General features: G+C 33.5%; 1 protein-coding gene across 7 annotated transcripts in view; it reads left to right on the top strand.

Annotated features, from left to right (window-relative positions):
• The window catches only part of MAPK10 (mitogen-activated protein kinase 10), a 300,398-nt gene that overhangs the window by 138,559 nt on the left and 138,936 nt on the right, over positions 1–22,903 (top strand). For 4 of the 7 annotated variants that reach the window (XM_077882779.1, XM_077882777.1, XM_077882778.1 and 1 more), the window contains exon 3: positions 13,956–14,027. The exons of 2 other annotated variants lie outside the window; for them this stretch is intronic. In XM_077882779.1, the coding sequence (XP_077738905.1) occupies positions 13,962–14,027 (66 nt within the window). In that variant the 5' untranslated portion in view covers positions 13,956–13,961. Of the gene's footprint in view, positions 1–13,955; positions 14,054–22,903 lie in introns of all 7 variants that reach the window. One more of the 7 variants, XM_077882780.1, reaches the window with a different exon arrangement.

The following is a 22,903-nucleotide window of genomic DNA, read 5'->3' as shown; positions in this document are numbered from 1 at the left end:
TCTTCTTGTTAGATTTTTCCACACCACTTAAGGGACCAAGTTGTTTGTGTAAGTTCATCACCCCTCCAGGGTTCAAGTTGACATTTCACCTAATGAATAGCCCCTTGGCCTAGTTATTCCAGAGATGCATAATTAAAGCAATAATGCTATTTGTTTAGTGGAAGTAAGATTTCATTTTGTCTTTTGAATTAATTGCTTAAAGGTTTGTTTCTTTTTTCTTGCTGAAGGCATATTATTATACTATTTGTGTTAAAATAAATATATTTTTATATGTCCATCTTCAGAAAAATTAAAAAGTTACTTTAATGGAAAAATTTTAGCCCCGAGGATTTAGAAATAAACATGTATATGTACAATATTTTAATTTTATGATATTTAATTTTATGAGATATAATTTAATTTTATATCTTCCATAAAGGCACTGATTTAGGCCTTTTATTTGGAATTCTTCAGTATTATACATGACTTTCCAGTATAGCTATCTGACATGGATTGGATACTAAATATATATGTATTTTTCATTGAGTCCATATGATAGGAATTTGAATTTTCTTTTTGAAATGAGGTTAATATTAAAAAAGGCTTCACATATTATAAGGAGTCCTAACTAAAAATCAAAATGCCTCTGTTTGTGACACTAATTGCTACTTTTACTCTTTGGGAATTGTAGTCTATATATATATTACTCTCTGTGATGTGAAATGTTATTTATCTATAAAATTGTATATATAAGAAACACATATATGGCACTTATGTAAAAGTCACTATGTTCTATGCTTTATAAATGTTATCTTATTAATGTAGAATCAGTGAGGAAAATAATATCATCCTTTCACTCTGGCTAATATTTAGAAAAGATATTATATAATTCATACACAGACACATAGAGACCTAGAAATGATTACAGATGTGTGGAGCATGAGGATAGTAGAGGCTGAGTATTCTGTGTATAGAATAATAGGCGTGGGGATCCCTGGGTGGCGCAGCGGTTTGGCGCCTGCCTTTGGCCCAGGGCGCGATCCTGGAGACCCGGGATCGAATCCCACGTCGGGCTCCCGGTGCATGGAGCCTGCTTCTTCCTCTGCCTGTGTCTCTGCCTGTTTCTCTCTTTCTCTCTGTGTGACTATCATAAATAAATAAAAATTAAAAAAAAAAAAAGAATAATAGGTGTGGTGGTGGTAGGTACACAGGATTTCATGCAGTAACTGAAGAGCTGAGTTTCTTGACATTTTAAATTGCAAAATGTCTTGAGAAATGTTGAAGAAAAAGATGTAACTAGGCAAAGATAATGGTTTATATACTTCACCTGGGTAAGATACTTCTTGTGTTTGATAGTGAGATCTAAACTGGTGGTGTCTGTTAAAAGTGTTAGAACTAATTTAAGCAATACTTTACTAATTTTTCCAAATGATGAAAAAATCCCGTTTCTCTGTGTTAATGAAACTCTGTACAGGATATTTTAGAAAAATAAGTAAAATACTTGTGTCTAGGTTCAGGCTCCATGTACATGAATTTTAGGTACAATTAGAAAAAAAATCAATTCCTGAGAGGCTATTTCTAACATATTTTTAAAATGTTTTCTGGTCAGTGTTTTGGAGAAACTTAATCTGTGTTTACTGTATAGCATTCGGGACATTTGGATTTGAGTCCTATTGCCTCACTGATGACGTTTGAATTTGGAAGATTTCCTAACCATTTATCACTAGGCCTTAAATTTCTTATCTATGAAAAGAAGTTGCTTAGATACTTGCTCTGTTTTCTTTCAGTTAAAAGGGAGAAGTTGAAAGATTTGCATGTCATTTTCCTATATGCTCTAATAGCATTTTTTAATTAAAAAGATGCAATCTTCACTGTAAAAGCGCAAAGATTAAAAATGTGTATATTTCTATCTCTCTAAAACTATATTCATATTTATTTTCCTAAAAAAGATTGGGGACTTATCGTAACCCATTTTTGTTATGTTTTTTCCCTTGATAATGTATTGTGAACATTTATACATATTATGATTTGTAAGTGGCTAAATGGGATTATGCTATGTTTTTAAAATACTATTATTAGGGGCACCTAGGTGGCTTAGTCAGTTAAGCATCTGACTTTATTTTTTTTAAGATTTTATTTATTTATTTATGAGAGACAGAGAGAGGCAGAGACATAGGCAGAGGGAGAAGCAGGCTCCCTGCGGTGAGCCTGATGTGGGACTCCCAGGATCCGAGCAGAAGCAGGGCCAGGACCTGAGCGGAAGGCAGACTTTCAACCACTGAGCCACCCAGGTGCCCCAGCATTTGACTCTTGATTTCAGCTCAGGTCACAATCCCAAGGTCGTGAGATTGAGCCATGCATTGGGCTCTGCCCTGGGTGTGGAGCCTGCCTAAGACTCTATCTATCCAGCTCCCATTGTCCTTCTCCACCTCTGCCCCTCTCAAATAAAATAAAATAATAAAATAAAATAATTTTTATTGAATGTTTAGTTTTTCAATTATTGTACTCTGAATAATGCTATGTTTAACATTCTTATAGATTGATCTTTGTACAGATACTTGATTATATCTTTAGCATAAATCCTTAGGTGTAGAATTATTTAAATCTTAAATACATTTTAAAGCAGTTTAATATTTTGTTGTCGAGCTATCCCCAAAGTTTATATCAATTTTAATTTGCAACATCTAATAATTCATTCAACAAATAATTCATTCAACAAATTCATTCAACAAATTCATTATTTAGTGCTTATTTTATATTGGGAAGACATGAATGAAATGAGATATTGAGAGAAATAGTGGAAGAGAGCAGGGTAGGTCTGTTCTGCATTGATCATTAACCATCAAAAAACTTCAAGAATTTTAGAAGCAAAATAATATTTTATTTTTTATTTCTTTGCTATTAAGCAGAATTTTTTTAAGTTACTTTGATGATAGTTTTGTATTGGGATTATTTGTGCTGACTACCTTGATTGACTTCTGTGTCCCTCCTTGGTGAAGGAGGAAGGTGACTCTAATGTTAATTGCTCTCTTCCAATTGGTTGCAAATCATAGGATGTTTTTGCTATCAAAATTAGAATTTTTCTCGGGTGTCTGGGCGGCTCAGTGGTTGAGCGTCTGCCTTCGGCTCAAGGCGTGATCCCGGTTCTGGGATTGAGTGTGGCATTGGGCTCCCAGCAGAGAGTCTGCTTCTCCCCCCACCTATGTCTCTGCCTCTAACCTCTCTGTGTCTCTCATGAATGAATAAAATCTTTTAAAAAATAATTAGAATTTTTCTCATCAAAATTAGAGGACTTTCCTTTCCACTATGTGTTGGTAATAATAAGCTGGTCTTTTTGTTTGTATGTTTTATTGTGCTCATCATGTTAGTTCTGTTCTGTTTTCTTTTTTTCCTCTTTTTTTATGGTTCTGTTTTGTGTTTTAAAGTGACATTTCTAAAGTACCATTTTTCTTACTTTAAAACCTTTATACTCATCAGTACAATTGTTCTTCTATGAGACTCCTGACTCTTATCTCTAGTTGCTTTTAAGATTTTATCACTGTACTGGCTGCTCTTCATAATATTTTTAAGCATGGATTTACTCTTATCTATGCTGCTAAGGACTTCATTATGTTTTTCAACTATTTAGGAGAATTATCATTATCACTTCAAATATTTCCCCTTGCCCATTCTATTTAATTTTCTTTGTACCTTCTGAAAATCTTGTTATATTTATTTTGGACTGTGTTATTCTATTGCCTGTATCTCATCTCTCAGTCTTTTACATTTTCCATCTCTTTGTTAATATGTGATAAATTCTTGTGAATTTCTTTCTAGTTCATTAACTTGACTATTTCTATTTAGCCTGCTCAACCTATTAGGCTTTTAATTTATTATTTTTAAAAGATTTTATTTATTTATTCATGAGAGACACATACAGAGAGAAAGAGAGAGAGAGAATGGCAGAGAGAGGCAGAGAGAGAAGCAGGCTCCCTGTGGGGAGCCCAACATGGAACTCAATCCCACGTCTCCAGGATCATGCCCTGGGCTGAAGGTGACACTAAAACACTAAGCCACCCGGGCTGCCCTAGGCTTTTAATTTAAAAGCTACTTTTCCCACAACTTCTATTTACTTCATTTTCAAATCTATCAATTATTTTTCTTATTGCAGCGATAGCTTATTTCTTCTGGCACTTGTTTCTTATTCTGATTCTCTATTTCATTCCTTCCTACTTATGGTCTTTCCAATTGTTTTCATCATATAAAGTTCTTGTGGTAGTAATATTTCTTTTATAGTATCTGATAAGTCTCACTTGTGATATTTATTTTCCGTGTGATATTTCTGGAAATTTGTGATATATCTTTTAGTTTCTTCTTTCATTTCTGGTACCTGGTAACTTCCAGGGGTGTGCTAGTAGATGTTTAATCATCAGGTCTCCGAAGAAAGCTTGGTTTGTAGCATTTGCCAGTTTCTATGGTATAAATATTCTCACCAAAGTCAATTTTAAACTACTGAAGTGGTATCATCAAGCTTGGAGTTGGGAAAATCTGTGCACAATCAGCTTTTGCAAGCTGATCGTAGGAGCCAACTTCAGAACACCACTGGCAATTTTCCTTTTCTAATGCAAATTCAGCTGCACATTAACTACTTTTTGTTACAGTTTACCCAGCTCATCTAAAGTTTTGTGATGTTTAAGAGTCCATGTTAGCTAACACTACCAGGTTTCTGGACCAGAAGCAATGCTTTATGTCCGATATTAAGAAAACTTAAAAATGTTTGTATGTATTATAATTCTTGAATTGGGGAATTTTGCTGTTTTTGTATTTCTTTTTTTTAAGATTTTATTTATTTATTCATGAGAGACACAAAGAGAGGCAGAGACATAAGCAGAAGGAGAAGCAGGCTTCATGCAGGGAGCCTGATGTAGGACTCCATCCTGGGACTCCAGGATCACACCCCGAGCCAAAGGCAGACACTCAATCGCTGAGCCATCCAGGCATCCCTGTTTTTATATTTCTTATTTTATATGTCCTTTCTCTTAATAATCCTTCATATTTCTTAGGTATTTGCTTCCTTCTCATCTCTTACATTCTGGTCTCTATTGCTTTATTCCTGCTAAATAAGTTTATCAAAGGATTTCTATGGAAGCATCATGTTGTTATATGAACAATATTTTAAGAGATTCTTAGCTTTTTGATATAGACAAGAACAGATTACTTGGAAGGAAATAGTAATTATTAGATATTGAATATTATTTATTAGAAAGTATTTATTAGAAAGTATTTATTAGAAAGTATTATCACATACTTATGATTAGAGACATTAAATTATTTTTACCAAAAAAAAATTATTTTTACCTTTATACTGAACTGATGGTGTGCTTCTAGATATTTGTATTGAGAGTGCTCTAAATCAGAAGTTGGTAACCTTTTCTTTTTCCTTTTAAAATTTATTTTAATTTTTTAAATTATTTGTTTTTATTTTTTAAGTAAGCTCTGTGCCCAGTGTGGGGCTTGTACTCACAACCCTGAGACCAAGAGCTGCATGCTCTACTGACCACCAGCCAGGTGCCCCTGGCAAACTTTTCTATAAAGAATTGGATAGTAAATATTTTAGGCTTTGCAGGCCATATAGTTTCTGTCACAGTAACTCAAATCTACCATTATAGCATGAAAGCAGCCTTAGACAATATGTGTAAACTAATGAATGGCCTTGTTCCAATAAAATTTTATTTATAAAAATAGGTGGTGAGTTGAATTTAGTCCATGGGTCACTTCTGCTCTAAATGATAGTCCATAGACCAAAAGATTTAATAGTATCTTAAAGTGAGCAAATGCACAGTTCTTAATAGAAAATTAAATTTAAATCTATTTTCTCTATCAGCGCTAAAAAGATAATTACTTATTTTATGGTATATTTACTTTTATTTGTGTTTTTAAATGTACATTTTTTTATACATAGCTGGGAGAATTCTTTTGGACATAGTATTTTTTTTTTTTTTTTGGTAATTAACAATAATTATCTAATTTTGTACGTATGCTTACAGGCTATTAAGAGAGTCATCTGTTAATAAGTCTGATATGTAATAAATGCAAAAATTATTTACAGATGAGTTTGTTGCATATTAGTTCAACTTGGAAAGTGCTGGATCTCCAAACATTTTTTTGTAATCAATTGTTCATTTAGTTTTCTCTTGCAGGTATTGTAATTCAGTGACAAACTATGGGAGCCTGGAGCTACCCAGAACTGATTTTTTGTGTCTGTGAAGCTTCTCAAACCTCCTGTGGTTTAGTTGGCACATCTCAAATACAAAAGAATTTAAATATTGATCTAAGCTATTAAAACACATTATAGTTACATTCTTTTATAGTAGCTGCTGTGCACCAATTCAACCTAATAAATTCTTAAGTATATCTCATTCGTACAACTTGGCCTACTGCTTTGCTCAGAGTAACCATTAATTCATACAGGCATGTAATGAGAGAAACTCAGTATAGTACATAGCAAGGAGCACACAGGAACAACCAGTAATTGAAAGCTCTAAGCTCCCCAAATTATCATCCCTCCCTTTTCAAGTTACTCATGGGTCCTCTATTACACCAAGATATTGTCACTAATTACATTTTAGACTAATATTGAGACAATTCCCTGGCCATTTATGTTGTTTCTATGCAATGGTGCCAAATGCTTTCTGCCATGCTATCAGGAAATATAATTACCAAACTATTTTTTGTAATTCCCTGAGATTATCATACTGAACATTCTTTTGCTTTTAATGACCCTTTGTGGAACAAGAAGTTTCTGCAGTGACTTAGTGACTTAGTCATGGTGCTACATTTGGAATCATTATAATGCAACCAGGAAAGATCAGGATGCTTGCTTCCCATAGCAAGATTATTCACTCATTAAAAATTAAAATACATTGTTCATTTCAGGTGGTGGGCTGGATGTTATTATTTCCCACATGCCCAATTCAGCAGTACAGAACTAAAACAGCTTTGCTGGGTAGCATTTCTGAGGTCAGCTGTGTTGGACTCTTCCATTCTTCCACTACTACAAACTCCTCATTCCTAGTTTATTAGCATCAAATTAATTGAAAAGTTATAGATATCAATATGCAAAGATAATGAAAATACTTAGATTTGTGCTAGAGAAGGAAAGAAGCTTTCTTTCATTTGATTCTCCTTTTAATTCAGTAAACATTTACTCGACACTAACTATATTTTAAGAATAGTGTTGGGCCCTGGGGTTGTGAACATGAATAAAACATAGTCCCTTTCCTTGAGAAGGTCATAATGTAGCATGGATCAGACATATGAACAAACAGTTACAATATTATAAGATATTTGTTCTAAAAGTATGAATAAAGTGTTGTGACAAAACTGAAGGAAAATATTAAAGAATGGCTGGGAGAACATTTCCCCATTGAATGCATGCTGTAAGGTAATGAGTCAATAATGAATGGAAATTTTAAATGCTGGAAATGAGCATTTGGAAAATGGAAATTAAATAAAAATACCATTTATAATAACATTAAAAACATAATTGCTTAAGAAAATATTAAAGTTGTGAAAGAACTATACAGAGAAAATATGTAACAAATATAAAATACTTTTCTTTGTAATGTATTAATTTCTTTTCAAATAGAATTGCTTATTTAAAGCAAAAATAATAGCAGTCTGTTATGGAGTTTATAAAGTATTATGTATAAGTAAAATAAATGACAACGATCATTCACAGGACCAGAGGAGAAAACTGAAGTAGACTATTGTAAGTTTCTTAAATTATATGTGAAGTAGAATAATATTATTTGAAGTTACATGACTAAAAATTAAAAATGCAGGTTGTAACTCTAGAACAACCACTAAAAAAAGTATCTAAAAATTAAAAATGCAGGTTGTAACTCTAGAACAACCACTAAAAAAAGTATAACTAGTAAGCTGTTGGATAAAATAAAATGGAAAATAAAAAGACAGTTCTTAAGAAGGCTGAGAATGAGGAAAAATAGAATATTTTCCATATGAAACATATGAAAACAGGAGTAAAATATGAAACATATAGTACAGTGTTAGGCTTGATGTCAGCAGTATTCATATTCACTTTAAAATTATTTTTTTTTTAATTTTTTTATTTATTTATGATAGTCACAGAGAGAGAGAGAGAGAGAGGCAGAGACATAGGCAGAGGGAGAAGCAGGCTCCATGCACCGGGAGCCTGATGTGGGATTCGATCCCGGGTCTCCAGGATCGCGCCCTGGGCCAAAGGCAGGCGCCAAACCGCTGCGCCACCCAGGGATCCCTCATATTCACTTTAAATGTAAACGGACTAAATACACCTATTAAAAGACAGAGATCATCAGCATCTCCTCACTTCTATTCAACATAAGATCGGAGCCAACAATTAGGCAAGGAAAAGCAGATTGGAAAGGAAAAAGAAAAAACTATCTTCATTTGAAGGCAACTTTTCTGTGTATAAGGAAAATCCTAAACAACCTATAAAATATTTACTCGTTTTAATAAATGAGTATAGCAATGTGGTAGAATACAAGGTCACTTACAAAAATTAACATTATTTAAAAAAATAAGTCTTTGGGAAATGGAAATTAAAAATATACCATTTACATTAGCATCAAAGATGTAAATGCTAAAGAATAAACTTAAAGGAAAACATACAAGATCTATACACTGCAAACTACAAAACATTCCTGATGTAAATTAGAGAGAACTAAAATAAATGGGCAAATATACTATAATTATGGATAAAAATATCCAATATTGTTGAGATATTTTTCTTCCCAAAGCAATCTATAGTTCTAATACATTCTCAATCAAACTCCAGAAAGTTAAAAAAAATTTTTTTTTGAAATGTCAGGCTGATTTTTTTTTAAAGATTTATTTATTTATTCATTCATTCAGAGAGAGCGAAGAGAGAGGCAGAGACACAGGCAGAGGGAGAAGCGGGCTCCATACAGGAAGCCCGATGTGGGACTCGATCCCAGGTCCCCAGGATCATACCCTGGGCTGCAGGTGGCGCTAAACCGCTGCACCACCGGGGCTGCCCTGTCAGGCTGATTTTAAAGTCCATGTGGAAATGCAAAGACCTAAAAGAATCTTCCAAATAAAAAGAAAAAAAAAATGGAGAACTTACCTCATTTGAAGAACTTACAATAAAACTCGGTAATCAAGATGGAATGATATGGGTGTAAATACAGACAGTAGGTCAATGGGACAGAATAGAGTCCTGAAATAGATCAACACTTGTATAGCCAATTGATTTTTTTGGCTAACACAACAAGGCAACTCAATATGGGAAATTTTAGGACCATGAATACTTGAACAACTGGCTATTTATAAGGAAGAAAATGAACCTCAATATATACCTTAACATATAATCCCACCATAGATTAAAATTAATTGGAAGTAGGGACGCCTGGGTGGCTCAGTGGTTGAGTGTCTGCCTTCGGCTCAGGGCGTGATCCCGGGGTCCTGGGATCAAGTCCCACATTGGACTCCCTGTATGGAGCCTGCTTCTCCCTCTGCCTATGTCTCTGCCTCTCTCTGTGTGTCTTTCATGAATAAATAAATAAAATCTTAAAAAAAATTAATTGGAAGTAGACCATATTCCTAAAAGTAAAGTGAACAATATAAAGCTTCAAGAAGAAAATGTGGAAGAATATCTTTCTAAACTTGGTGTGGTCAAAGATCCCTTGATAGAATCAAGAAAACACTATTAATAAAAGAAAAATAAATGATAAAATAATTTCATAAAATTAAGTATTACTAGAAGACAGCATTTTTAAATTAAATATGCAAGCTACAGACTGAAAGAGGATATTCATAATATATGTATCTGACAGAAAACTTTTATCTGAAATAAATGAAGAATTTCTATAATTTGTAATAAAAAGACACATAACCTCCTCCCCCTATGCACAGTCCACCACCAAATGCACAAGATTTCAAAAGGCATTTAACCAAAGATGTTAAATAAGTGTCCAATAAACATGTGAAAATAAGCTGAATATCATTAGCAATCAAGGAAATAAAAAACCATAACAAAGTATTACTAAATGTCCACTAGAATAATTAGAATTTAAAAAACTGGCAGCACTAAATGTTGGCAGGGAGGTAAAACAATTGAATTTTCATACATTGCTGCAAGTTGATAATGTGCCTGATAATGTGCCCGTTTTTCAAAATTTAATAAAACATATTCCTAATCTCACGATCCAACAATTTTTTCTCATGCTATTTTTCATGAGAGGAATGAAAACATATTTAACAAAAATACATGTACATAAATATACATAGCGGAATTATTAATAACATTAAAAAATAGAGGCACCTCAAATGACCTAAAGCAGAATGGACAAGCACCCTGTGATGCATTAAACTTAGCCATAAAATGAATAATTAGTAAAACTTATGCCAATATGGCTGAATACTAAAAGCATATTACTGATCAAAAGAAGCTCAACCAAAGAGAGTGTATATTGTATGTTCATTGATATGAGTTCTAGGACAAGAAAAACTAATTTATAATGAAAGAAGTTAGACCATTGTTTGCCTCAGGGTTGGGGAATATTGTCTAGAAAAGAGCAAAGGGGTTTTTAGACTATTTTTTATCCTCACTGAAATGTGAGTTACATGTATATGTGCTTTTGTCAAAACTCATCAACCTATACACTAAAGAACTGTTCATTTTACTGTGTGTAAATTATACCTGTTTTTTTTTTTTTAAGTGGCACTGTCAGGAGGGGTTCCTGACTCTTTTTTTTTTTTTAAGATTTTATTTATTTATTTATGAGAGACAGAGAGAGAGAGGCAGAGACGCAAGCAGAGGAAGAAGCAGGCACCATGCATGGAGCCGGACGTGGGACTCAATTCCGGATCCCCAGGATCAGGCCCTGGGTTGAAGGTGGCGCTAAACCGCTGAGCCACCCGGGCTGCCCTATACCTGGTGTAAAACTAAATTTAAAATTTTAAACAAAGTAGATGTACTTGGCAAAAATAATACATAAATTTTATGGAAATCTCATGGATACGATAAAATAATCTCACAGACTATTTGAGAAGTTGTTTTATTTTTTACTTTTCTGATTATATTTTAGTAATTATTTTATGGGGGAGGTTTACCTTCTTCAGGAAGTCTAGAAGTAGAAAAGTTCCAGAATTTTTAATTCAGTAGTTTAATGTTATCATCAAGCACAGTTTCTTCTGTTCTTCCTGCTTTACCCTCCTTGGCATTTCTCTTTAAGATCATTTCCCATCAATGGCTTTTATGAATGTTTTGGTTCCAGGCATTTGTGCCTACAGAGCAACTCCCAGCAAAAGAATAAATGACCACTCGTTCCTTATGTCACTTGAATTTTTTGACAAATATTTAACATATCAAATGGCATTTCATATATGTAGGCTATAAAAAAATAATAATGAAACAAACATACAAGACTCCACCATGCAGCTTGAAGTTGACATGGATTCTTGGTCTTTATTACTCACATTAATAGCAGTAGCTAGAATGTCAATATTCGTGGTAGTTCCTCAGGCCCCAATTCCAAAGGGTGATTCAAAGAAAGTCAGGTGACTACTGCATATATAGTGGGTTCCGCTATAGACGTGGAACTCCAAGCATAAGGAACCCAAATCTTTATAATTGGCAATAAGCACGGCTTGCCCCAGAGAAACATCATTTTTTTATTATACTGGCGAGTGATCAAACTTGCTCTTTGTTCAAGAGAGAGATAGTATCTCTGTCTTCCAAGATTGTTTGCTATATAATTACCCTTGAGAAGATAGTCTGGAATAATGACAGCCGGTGCTTCTGTTTGCAAGACATGCCAGAATGTGAAAGACCTAATTAGAGAATTGTCTTTCAACAGGGGTGTGCTTCCTCCCCACCCTCTGCACTCTGTATTTATGATGCATTACCTATTGTCTCAGCATTATTTAATGCATAGTTTCTTCTTTCCCCAAATATCTGCAATGCAGACTTTAACATAATCAGGCTTCCACCTATGTGTGTGTCTGTTTTTGGCTCTTTATTAATTTATAGGTCTATCTGCATCAATCTCTCATATGTTTTCTTACTGCAGCTTTGTACCCTCCTAACGTTCACAGACAAAACACCCATTCTCTTTTCTTCAGGAATGTCTTCTATGCTCTTGCCCTTTCATTCTTTTTGAAATTTAAAAAATCTGTCAATTCCTATGTATTTTTTCTTGCAATTCAGACTCCTGGGATTGTGTTGCTAGCTTTCCTAAGGTTTGCTTAAAACTTCTATTGAACAAACTGAGAGTTACTGGAGGGGAGGTGTATGGGAGATGGGCTAAATGGGTGATGGGCATTAAAGAGAGCACTTTTTGGAATGAGCACTGGATGAATCTCATTAATTCTACCCCAGTGCTACACTGGATGTTAACTAATTTTAATTTAAATAATTAAAAAAGCTATTCAGAACTATTGTGAATGTACCTCATCAAGTCAATAGAAAAAACAAATGAAAAAATTTCCTCTATTAAGCTCAGTGAGGTGTCTTCAATGTGACTTCCTACCATAGATAGGTTCTAAGCTTTGTTTCCTGGGCTCTACATGTTATTTATTTATTTATTTATTTATTTATTTATTTATTTATGATTTTATTTATTCATGAGAGACACAGAGAGAGAGAGAGAGAGAGACAGGAAGAGACACAGCAGAGGGAGAAGCAGGCTCCATGCAGGGAGCCTGACCTGGGACTGGATCCTGGGTGAAGGATCATGCCCTGGGCTGAAGGCAGTGCTAAACCGCTGAGCCACCTGGGCTGCCCTACATGCTACTCTTTAAAAACTAAAGTCCTCATCTTCAGACATCACCAGTTGGCCTGGGTACAAGTGACAGCTTCAGCTCTTTTACTTCTCTGCATGAATTCTTTCGCATTATTTTCAATCTCTTATAATTTTTTTCTTTTCTTTTTTGGCAGATCAGTTATGCATTAAAAAATACTTTGTATATTTTTTCTAACTTTTTTAGGACTTTTACACTGAAAAGTGGTTTTCAGGATATCTAATCATTCATATTGCCAGAAACAGAAGTCTCTTGTCAATTGTGGTTTTAAGATTGTTTAGCTCACAGAATTGTGTCTTGCACACAATAAACATTCAGTAAAGTGTGCTTAACTGAACTGAAAAGGTTTCAGTTGGATTTCTCTGATGTTGCTTCATCATACTCAAATAAGTACCTAATTTAGCATTACCACCTTTACATTATTTTATCCTCTCCTTAAAAAATGATTGATTTAATCCTCTCCTTTACAAAACTATAAAATATTTCCAACATATGGAAAGTAATATAACTGAAATCTTTGTACTTAACCTCCAAGATTAAACTGATGTTAACGTAGTGCCCATTTATTTCAGTTTTGGTTTTGTGATCGTATAACAAAGCAATGTACATAATTTTGTATATTTAAAATTTTTATGTTAATAAGTCAGTGATCTTCATACCCTTTTGAAACTTGCTTTTATCCCACTCAACATCATGTTTGAAAAATTTATCTATGCTGATACCTTAAACTCGAATTCAATTATTCCAAGGCTTGTATATAATTCTATTATCAATTATAGTTTATTTAAGAGTCCCTCTATTCTATGATAAACATCCTTACATATATGCTTTTGAGCATATGTTTGAGATTTTTAAAGTTAGATGCCTAGAACTGAAAGTGCTATAAAAAAAGATGTTCTAAACTTTAACTTATTAAGTATATTCAATTCTTTATATCAAATCTTTATGATTATGATAGTATTAATCATTATAAAAATAGAAAATTTTTACTTTATTTTATTATTTAATGTTTATAATTTATGAAAAGTACCTAATACTAGTCTGGATACAGATAATGCCAAATATATGTTATGCATGACACCTTGTGTTTAACTCAAATTATATTAAAATTTATACTATTAAATAATGAACAATAGGTGATTTGGAAATTCATACGCCCCCTTTTTCTATAGGTATTTATGAGCCTCCATTTATTGTACTACTGCAGTGAACCAACCTTGGATGTGAAAATTGCCTTTTGTCAGGTGTGTGTTCTTACAGGTAAAACAAGGTACAGTATATTCCCTTGTATTTCCATTTTGCATTTCAGCTTGTATATATTACACACCAAGTTAGGGTTTATGTAGTATTAAAAATAACTTGGGAATAAGAAGTGAATGGTTAAATGTTTTTTCTGTTCCAGTTCACTTGTTAGAATGGGAATGAAGATAATTCTTTTTAATGATTATAAATATAGTATTTAATCACTGTGTAAATTGATTTCGTACTGGATTTTATTTATACTTAAGGTCACTAATGTCTTTCCTAGTACTTGAAATGTAGCTTGAATCATCGAAATAGCACATCTGTATTATTGTTCCTCATCATAAGGACTCATGAGCCCTCTATAGCAGATCTTCAATACCCGCAGATAATAACATGCCAGGGGTTCTCAGTTTGTTTTTTGATGCCCAGTGCTAACTGATAATTAGTAAAAAGGTAAACAACAATAACAGCAAATAAAGGTATATTTAACCTACAATGAACCATAGTAAGAAAGTAGTGTGCATGGACCAGATAAGAGTCTGCTCTCCTGTATTCACATACATTCTATTCTTAAGAAAAAGAGGTTACCTGGGGTGCCTCTGCCTACTCTACCGTTATGCTTAGGGTAATTCTAACTTCAGCCTGCTGTTATGTTGTAATTAATAGTGCTCCCTTTTACTCTCAGGATTGTTTTTTGGATAATAAGTTATATAGTGACTTTACTCATGCCCTAAGGATGAAGCAATTCAGTTTTTCTGTAATGATTTTCATTGTTATCTTCTCATTGAGCTGTGCTGTAAACAGGAGTGATATGCATCCTTTAAAACAAAGTTTAAAAAATAACTCTGCACCTTCTATTATTTTAATGTAGTCTTTTCTGATTCTGAAAGTAACATGTGCTTATTACAGAAAATGTAAAAAAAAATCATAAAGAAACATTGGCAAACCTATTCTCTCTAAGCATTAAGTAGAATTTCTATGGGAGAGTAAAATGTGTTACATGCTATGAATAGGATTTACTAGGAGCAGCCCCGGTGGCCCAGCGGTTTGGTGCCACCTTGGCACGGGGTGTGATCCTGGAGACCCAAGATCGAGTCCCATGTCAGGCTCCCTGCATGGAGCCTGCTTCTCTCCCTCTCCCTCTGCCTGTGTCTCTGCCTCTCTCTCTCTGTCTGTCATGAAAAAATAAATAAAATCTTAAAAAAAAAAAAGAATAGGATTTACTGATCTGATCTGCTTCACCTCCCTGACCTCTAAATGTTGTAATGCTGGCTACCTCAGGCCTTTACATAACTTCTCTTCTATAATAAGAATCCTGGAACTGGACAGCCTTGGTTGGAAACTCTAAATCTATCACTTATTAGCCATTTACTTATGACCTTGGGCAAGTTACTTAACTTCTTTGTGCTTTAGTGTCTAAACTTTAAAAAGAGTAAAATAATAGTATCTACCTTTTAGGGTAATGAGAATTAAATGAGTTAATATTTGCAGAGCAATGAGAATAGTGCTGGGATATGTATTTATTAAATAGCTAAATAAATTTACATTCATGGGATCCCCAGGTGGCACAGTGGTTTAGCGCCTGCCTTTGGCCCAGGGCGCGATCCTGGAGATCCGGGATCGAATCCCACGTCGGGCTCCCAGTGCATGGAGCCTGCTTCTCCCTCTGCCTATGTCTCTGCCTCTCGCTCTCTCTCTGTGACTATCATAAATAAATAAAAATTTTAAAAAATTTACATTCATTCACCTGGTGCTCCAATTGAGTTCCTGTTTTAAGTATTAACAATATCTTGACTACTTCCATAGTTTTATCTCCAGTCCAAATCTCTCCCCAAAACTAGACTCTTGCCTAACTACCTATTCTACATCTTTGCTTATATGTCTAATAGGCAAATCAAACTCTGCACACACCAAACCAAATTCCTGATCTTTCTTCCAAAATTGCTCTAATTCAGTAAGTGCTGAATTCACCTTTCCTCTTGCTTAGGATAAAATCTTTGGAATCATCTTTTGGACAACACTTCACATTCAGTTTGTCAGCAAATACCGTTGGCTCTACAGCTCTACATTCAAAATATATCTGAAATCTCACCGCTTCTCAACATTCTCTCCACTACTTCTTTGATCCAGCCTACTATCACCTCTTGCCTGGATTATTACCAGAGCTTCCACATTTGCTCACTCCCAAAATGGTTTATTCTTAAAACATCAACAAGGGCAATATTTTGAAAAGTATAAGTGAAATCATATCATCCCTCGGTTAAAACCAAACCAAAACAGAAAAACCTTTCAATGTCTTCCCATTTCACTTAATGGTAAAAACCAAAATTCTTAAAATAATTACCTTTATCATATAGCCACCTAGAGACCCCTTCACTGAAATGCTCTTCCTCCTTAGCCCACTCCTCCACCATTGTCAGGGCTTTGCTCAAATGTCATTTTTTAAGGGAATCTTTCCTCACTATTCTATTTAAAATTGCCCCTTCCTTTCTCTGCCTACCCAACTTCCCAGCCTTTATTTTGTTTCCTCCATAACACGTTTTGATATACCATATATATAACCAGTATGTTGTTTCTCTCTACTAAAATGCATTTCTCACATGGGCAGGAATTTTTTGCAGTGGTGTGCTGGAGCCAGCTCACACAGGCTCACAAGAGTTGATTTTGCACCTCTCTCCAACTCAAAGTTCAGTGAAAAGAGGCTGGTAGATCGAAGTCTGTTATTATAGGAGTATGTACATTATGTAAATAAGCAATTAATACAATTAGTCTCCTCCCTCCCTGCAGTTGTTGAATATTTACCCAACACACTATTGGAATTTTGTCTCTTCTGCACATAGCATGGCATGGGCTCTCCCTGAGTATTTGTGTAATGAATCAATGAATGGCAACATGTTTGGTTTGCAACTATGACTGCTCTTTGGTTGAAATGAGCAGGCCTGAATTTTGGGGTAGAATATCTGGGCCCTACCCCTTGCAAGCTATATGACTGCATGCTATTTCATTAGCTTCCATGAGCCTATTTACTATAGGCATTAACTTTATAAAACAAACCACAAGAACTAATTCAAGCTTTACATATCTCAAGATTAAATCTGAACTTCAAAAATTATCAGTAAAAAAGGTCTTAAAACTTATGCTATATTTTTAAATCCAGAGTCTTTGTGTGGGTTGAAGTTATTTTTTATATCGGTTCCCAATATTTTGGTGCAGATGCAGGATGTCTATTTCTAGTAAGAGTTCTTTGAAAGCAAAGGAATAAAGAGAAGTGAAGCATGAACTTTATTAATGACTGAATCTTTTTCTGCTTACTATGAGCTTTTGGTATCTAGATACATGCATATTTGATAACTTCAAAAAAATCTAAAAATATAGCAAGCAGAATGTTGCTGGTCATGACTCAGAGCATTTTATTTACTTTCCATGTAGAATTTTTATTTGATAATGTTTATTTATTTACTTTTCTTTTCTGTAGCTCTGCCTGCTTTACTGCTCTAGTAATTTAGAGAAAAGAGTGTATTCATTTTTTAGAGGCAGAGTTATCTACTGGGATTTACTTTCAAACTATGTTTTTTGGAAGCTTCTTATTTTATGAGACATCTCACACATTCTTGGTATGCTGTGGTGTTTACCCACCAGCAGGGTTAGGTCACTCCCAACTTCCTGCCAGACAGAATGAACAAAGATCGTAAGTAACTTGTCAAGTGATCAAGTATTTTCAGAATCCAGGTCTCTTGAGCCTTAATCTGTGATTTTTTTATATTATGTTATATTTCCAATTTTTTCATTTGTTATCAATAAGAAGTTACAGAAAATATAGAGAACAAAATTGCCCAGATAGTTATCAACAGGGAATATGTACATTATCTGTAATAGTGTTAATCTTATTTTTTAGTTGAATCATATGAAGAACATGGGAGTCATTGAATTTTTTAGCTACTATTGAATTTTCTTTTCTTTTCTTTTTAAATTCCAACAAGCACTTTTTGCAGGCAAGAGATCTCTCATTATATTCTGGGGAGAAATTTGTCTTTGTAATGTTAGACAATAAAAGAATAATCTTTAGTTTGGACTATTATGAATCCTTTAAAAATATAGACTGATAGGGAATTGAAAGTGCAAACACTCTGGATCCTCCTGAGAAAGAGGTAGGCCTTCTTAGCTTTCTTTTCTCAATTCAACAGAGAATTACAGAGCTGTTTAATTTCATTTTTTTCAAATTATTAAAAAATCTGTAAAAAGTGCTATTTTTGGAACTCTGTTGTACTGAACAGATGAGTCAGGATTTTAACCAAGGAATATATACACACAGAAATGTGTTTTGGAAACCGCATGCATATCCATGGGTATCTATAGCATTTATTACATCCTGAAGTGCATGACCATTAGTTGTACAGGCTTGTGTTTTCCCCTCTTAATGGTGACTCCCTCGGGGCCAGGACCAGGGCAATCTCATCTTTGATTTCCAAGTCCAGAAATCTACCTTAATTCTGTAGATGTTCCATAAATGCCTCTTGAATACAAGAGCATAAATAAAACTTAATAGAGAAACACCATTTCCCAAGTAGAAATTCGTTTACTTGCTTTTCAAAATCAAGTCAATTGCTCAGCATCTAACATTTTATAAGTGTACATTAATAGATTTAATTGCATTTTGGTTATTTTGCTATTACAAATCAGTGTCAACCTAACAATTATCTAAATGTTATTAATTTACTGTCCTCTCTAAATGTTACTGATGCTTGTGCTGGTTATGAGTCACTTAAAATGTTTTCTTAATTTTGTATTTTTGTAGAGAGTTCAAATTAATGAATCAAGAATTATAAATTTAGGTAGAACTAGAAATAAAGAGACTGAATCTATTGAGGTTCTTTCTGGCTATGACAACAAAACTCTTTCTGTGTCCTTACATTTTTTATGCAAGGAGATATTTATGTACTGACTGATTAATTATTGATTGATTCTATCATGTATGTATACAATACATCTTAACTGAGTACCTATAATATAAACCTGCAACTTGTAAAAACTAGGGATACAGGATGAATGATATGGTTACTGTCCTCAAAGAACACACTGTCTAGTCTAAAGCATGCTGGACAGTGGCTGGGCTTATAACTTGAAAACCTATTCCTCTGAGTTAAAAACCTAGGCAATAGCTATGTGCTAAAGAATGAGTCAGAAAAAAACCAAAACCCTGATAGTTATTGAAGAAGACTTTATTAAGATTTTACCTCATTTAATCTTCACAACAGTATTAATTATCAAAGATATAATCTGATTATATTTTATTCTGGAGTTGGAAATCTCAACTATTATACTGGAAGGTCTTTCTCCAGTCCTGTTATGAACTTTTTGAAATCTTCTATTGGTTCTCAGTGTTTTTACTGAAGTGAGTAGCAGTTAAATATAACAATAACCAACAGACTATGATTAAATGCAAAGAAGCTTAAGATTCTATTGGTCACTGGTAGAAAAAAAGAGCTTTTATATAAATTCCAAAAGATGTTTGTGATATATAAAATCGAAAATATTACTGAGGATATGACAAAAATAGTTTCATTGTGAGGTTGTTATCAAATTGTTCTTCACTGTCTTTTTGAGCTCTTACTGTTTTTTGGTATAAACCTTATTAGACATGTTGGCTGAGACTGAGAATGTTAATTTTTTTTCTAGTTAAAACGTGTTTTTTGTAAACAGATATAAAATACTGCTGGACAACTTGACTAATTAATTACATTTTATTTTATTTCTCTAATGTCTGTATAATAAAAGCATTATGTGTATATGTAATAATTTTCTTAGCTACAGATGATGAAAATTTACTCTTAGCAAAATTGCTGATCACTTCTAATTTATTATTTTTTAGTATTCAGATGTTTTCCTCCTTTGATCTTTAGAAATTTCAGGATCTTAACAAATATTTTATGGGCTGCATTCACTTTTTAGGGTTTTTTATACATCTGGAAATAATTAAACCTAAAGATAGGTATTCTGGAATGCCCATGGAATGGTTTAGTTTTAAGTGATATGTTCAGATCATAGTACTTAGTACATTTAAAAAATATCATTAAACCAGATGCCAGGGTTATATGGTTTAAACAAACAAACAACGGTTCTTTGGTTTTCAGGCGTATTGAATTTGAAGTTGATTTGCTCAACTCTATACCATTTAATAGGGTTATGTGTTTCTGTTTCAAAGAAAGTGAAATCATCTGGTTAAAATTTTTACACTTCATTAGCTGGCCATCTTAGATTGAAAGACTTTAATACTAACATAGAGGAATAGAGCAACAAAGGAAAAGGTATTTTGATGGGACAATACAAAGGAACCATTAAACCAAACTAAAAACCATTTTTGGTGTCCTGTGAAATAAATGGCATTGTTTGTATATTTTAGACTTTGGGGGAGATTGTCTGCCACTTCAAAACATCAATTTAGACACTGACTTCCTAGAAATATAGTTTAAGGGAATCAGTAGTTTGAGCATTGGTATATTTAAAGTTCTTGGTATGTCATAAATGAATGGCTATGATTTTGAGGTATAAAAACTGATAAATTTTTCCTTTATTATTTTAGTTTTTCATGTAATAGGGAAAGAAATTTTTTTACCTTAGTTTCTCCTTTTAAGAATTTTTTTCCTGTGTATTATTTGAGGAAGCCAACTCTTTCTTCTTTATCTGCTTTTATACATTGCATTTAATTTTGCATACATTAAAAAAATCCCAATATATATGCCTTAGCGCATGGACTGTCCATAGGCAAATTGTTAAAGACATAGCAAACATTATTGTAATTGCTGTAATTATTGTAAAAACATGGTACATCTTGAATCATGAAGTAAATCACTAAGATATCTATAATCTGAGGATAACTAACATATCTATTTTTATGGATGAATGTTTCATGATGCTTAACAATAGCTTTTTTTTTTCCATATGCCCACATGTGACAATGGCTGCAGCAAATTTCAAACGAATAAATTTAGTGTTAAATTTGTGTCTTTTACGTTGGGCAGGGTTTTTTTTTCTAATGATTTATTAATTATCTGAGTTAATGAATAGATTCAATTATGCTACAAAGATTAAAAAAAGGTAAATATCTTAAGATTTGGTTCTGTAATGATGAACTTTCCTGTATTGATTAATTGTGGGTATGAGTTTAGTTTGTTTGAGGCACAAAAATATTGAACTTGACTTCTTATTGAATGATCTTAACCTTAATAAATGTAACTTAGTACTGTAAGTTCAATTATGACTGAAGTATTAATCAGGTTAAATGAACTTAGTGCCTACATCTTTAAAAATATTTGTGCTATAAAGTATCCCAGAATTATCTGTGGTTTTCAGTGTACAATAAATCATGCTCTGCAAGAAAAGCATCAACGTGGTATTCTATTTTGATCTATATAGTGTTAAGTAATCAATCATTCCTTAAATACACTATTTTAATTCTATGTGAGACTTTGGATAATACATTAAGTGATAATTTTGCTTTTCTGTACAGATAATATCTGAGGTTGGGGTACATGATAAACAAAGCCTGGATTTTTTTAGTAGGTTAAGAAGAATAATGCTAACTTAGATCATGAATTATAAAACCAGTTCCAATCTGGAATGTGTCATTTAACTCTTCTTTCATTCATCTTCTCTAAAGGTGAATATTTATTTGATTATATACCCTATACATCTCTAACTCATTCCAAAAAAAGCTTAAGGTAGTTACAAAAGTACATATCTAAATAGATGAAAACCCAACTTTGGAGAATACGGAACTACTAGATTTAGGTACTGATTAGATCTTTTTATAATTATGCATTGGGAGAATCATATATATATCATTTGGATTTAAGAATAGTGCTCTTTGTTACATATATGAAAATGGTTCTAGTGTCCATTTTTAAATATATCATTTTATAAACTCAAATTTCCTCTTCTAAAAAATACAGATATTGTTTTATAGATAACTCAGTGAAATTTAGATAACTTGTAAATGTTTGGATTCCTAAATGATTTTTTACTGTCCTTCTATGGGAATATAGCCTCTTACTCCTACCCTGAGAAAGAGTTTCTTGAAAAATGAACTATTATTTATTAACCTGGAAAATTTTTCCTGTCTTAACTCTTTTTTTAAAATATTTTATTTATTTATTCATGAGAGACACAGAGAGAAAGATGGTGATACACAGGCAGAGGGAGAAGCAAGGCTCCACGCAGGAAGCCCGACGCGGGACTCGATCCCAGGACCAGGATCACGCCCTGAGCTAAAGGCAGACACTCAACTGCTGAGCCACCCAGGCGTCCCTCCTGTCTTGATTCTATAATACCACTTATTATTGCCTATTTTATACTTTTTTTCTTTATCATAGACAAGCTGGAAATATGTAAATAAGAATTGTAGAATTCTGTGTCATTAGTTTAGTAGGTTAGATCATTGTGGCAATGAAGTCAGAATTCCAAGTTTGATTCGTAAAGAAGAATTTAATATTAAGCTCTTTGAGGACAGGAACCTTATATTCTTGGTGCTTAGAACATTTTCCGACACATTGTAAGACGAAAATAAGTATTTGTTGAGTGAAGAATATACTGCAGTAATAGACCTCAAGTCTCAGGGACTTATCAGAGCAAAAGTTTATTTCTTTTTATACAATGTCTAGAACAGGTCAGCAAAGGGCTCTTCCCTATCTGGTGACTCGGGAATTTTGGCTTCAGCCACCTTGTGACTTACGAATTTAAGCTCTTGCCATCTTGTGATGTGCCAACTAAGACATCAGAGTGTGGAAAGAGATGGATTGTGGTGGCACATTCCCCAAATGTCCCTGCATTTAGCAAACCTTTGCCATTTCTACTGTAGTTCACAGGCCAGAATTCATCA

This window comes from Canis aureus, chromosome 33, assembly GCF_053574225.1.
Source record: "Canis aureus isolate CA01 chromosome 33, VMU_Caureus_v.1.0, whole genome shotgun sequence".
NCBI classification, from domain to species: Eukaryota; Metazoa; Chordata; class Mammalia; order Carnivora; family Canidae; genus Canis; species Canis aureus.
The sequence above is the reverse complement of the archived record's forward strand: the minus strand, read 5'-3'. Positions and strand labels throughout refer to the sequence as shown.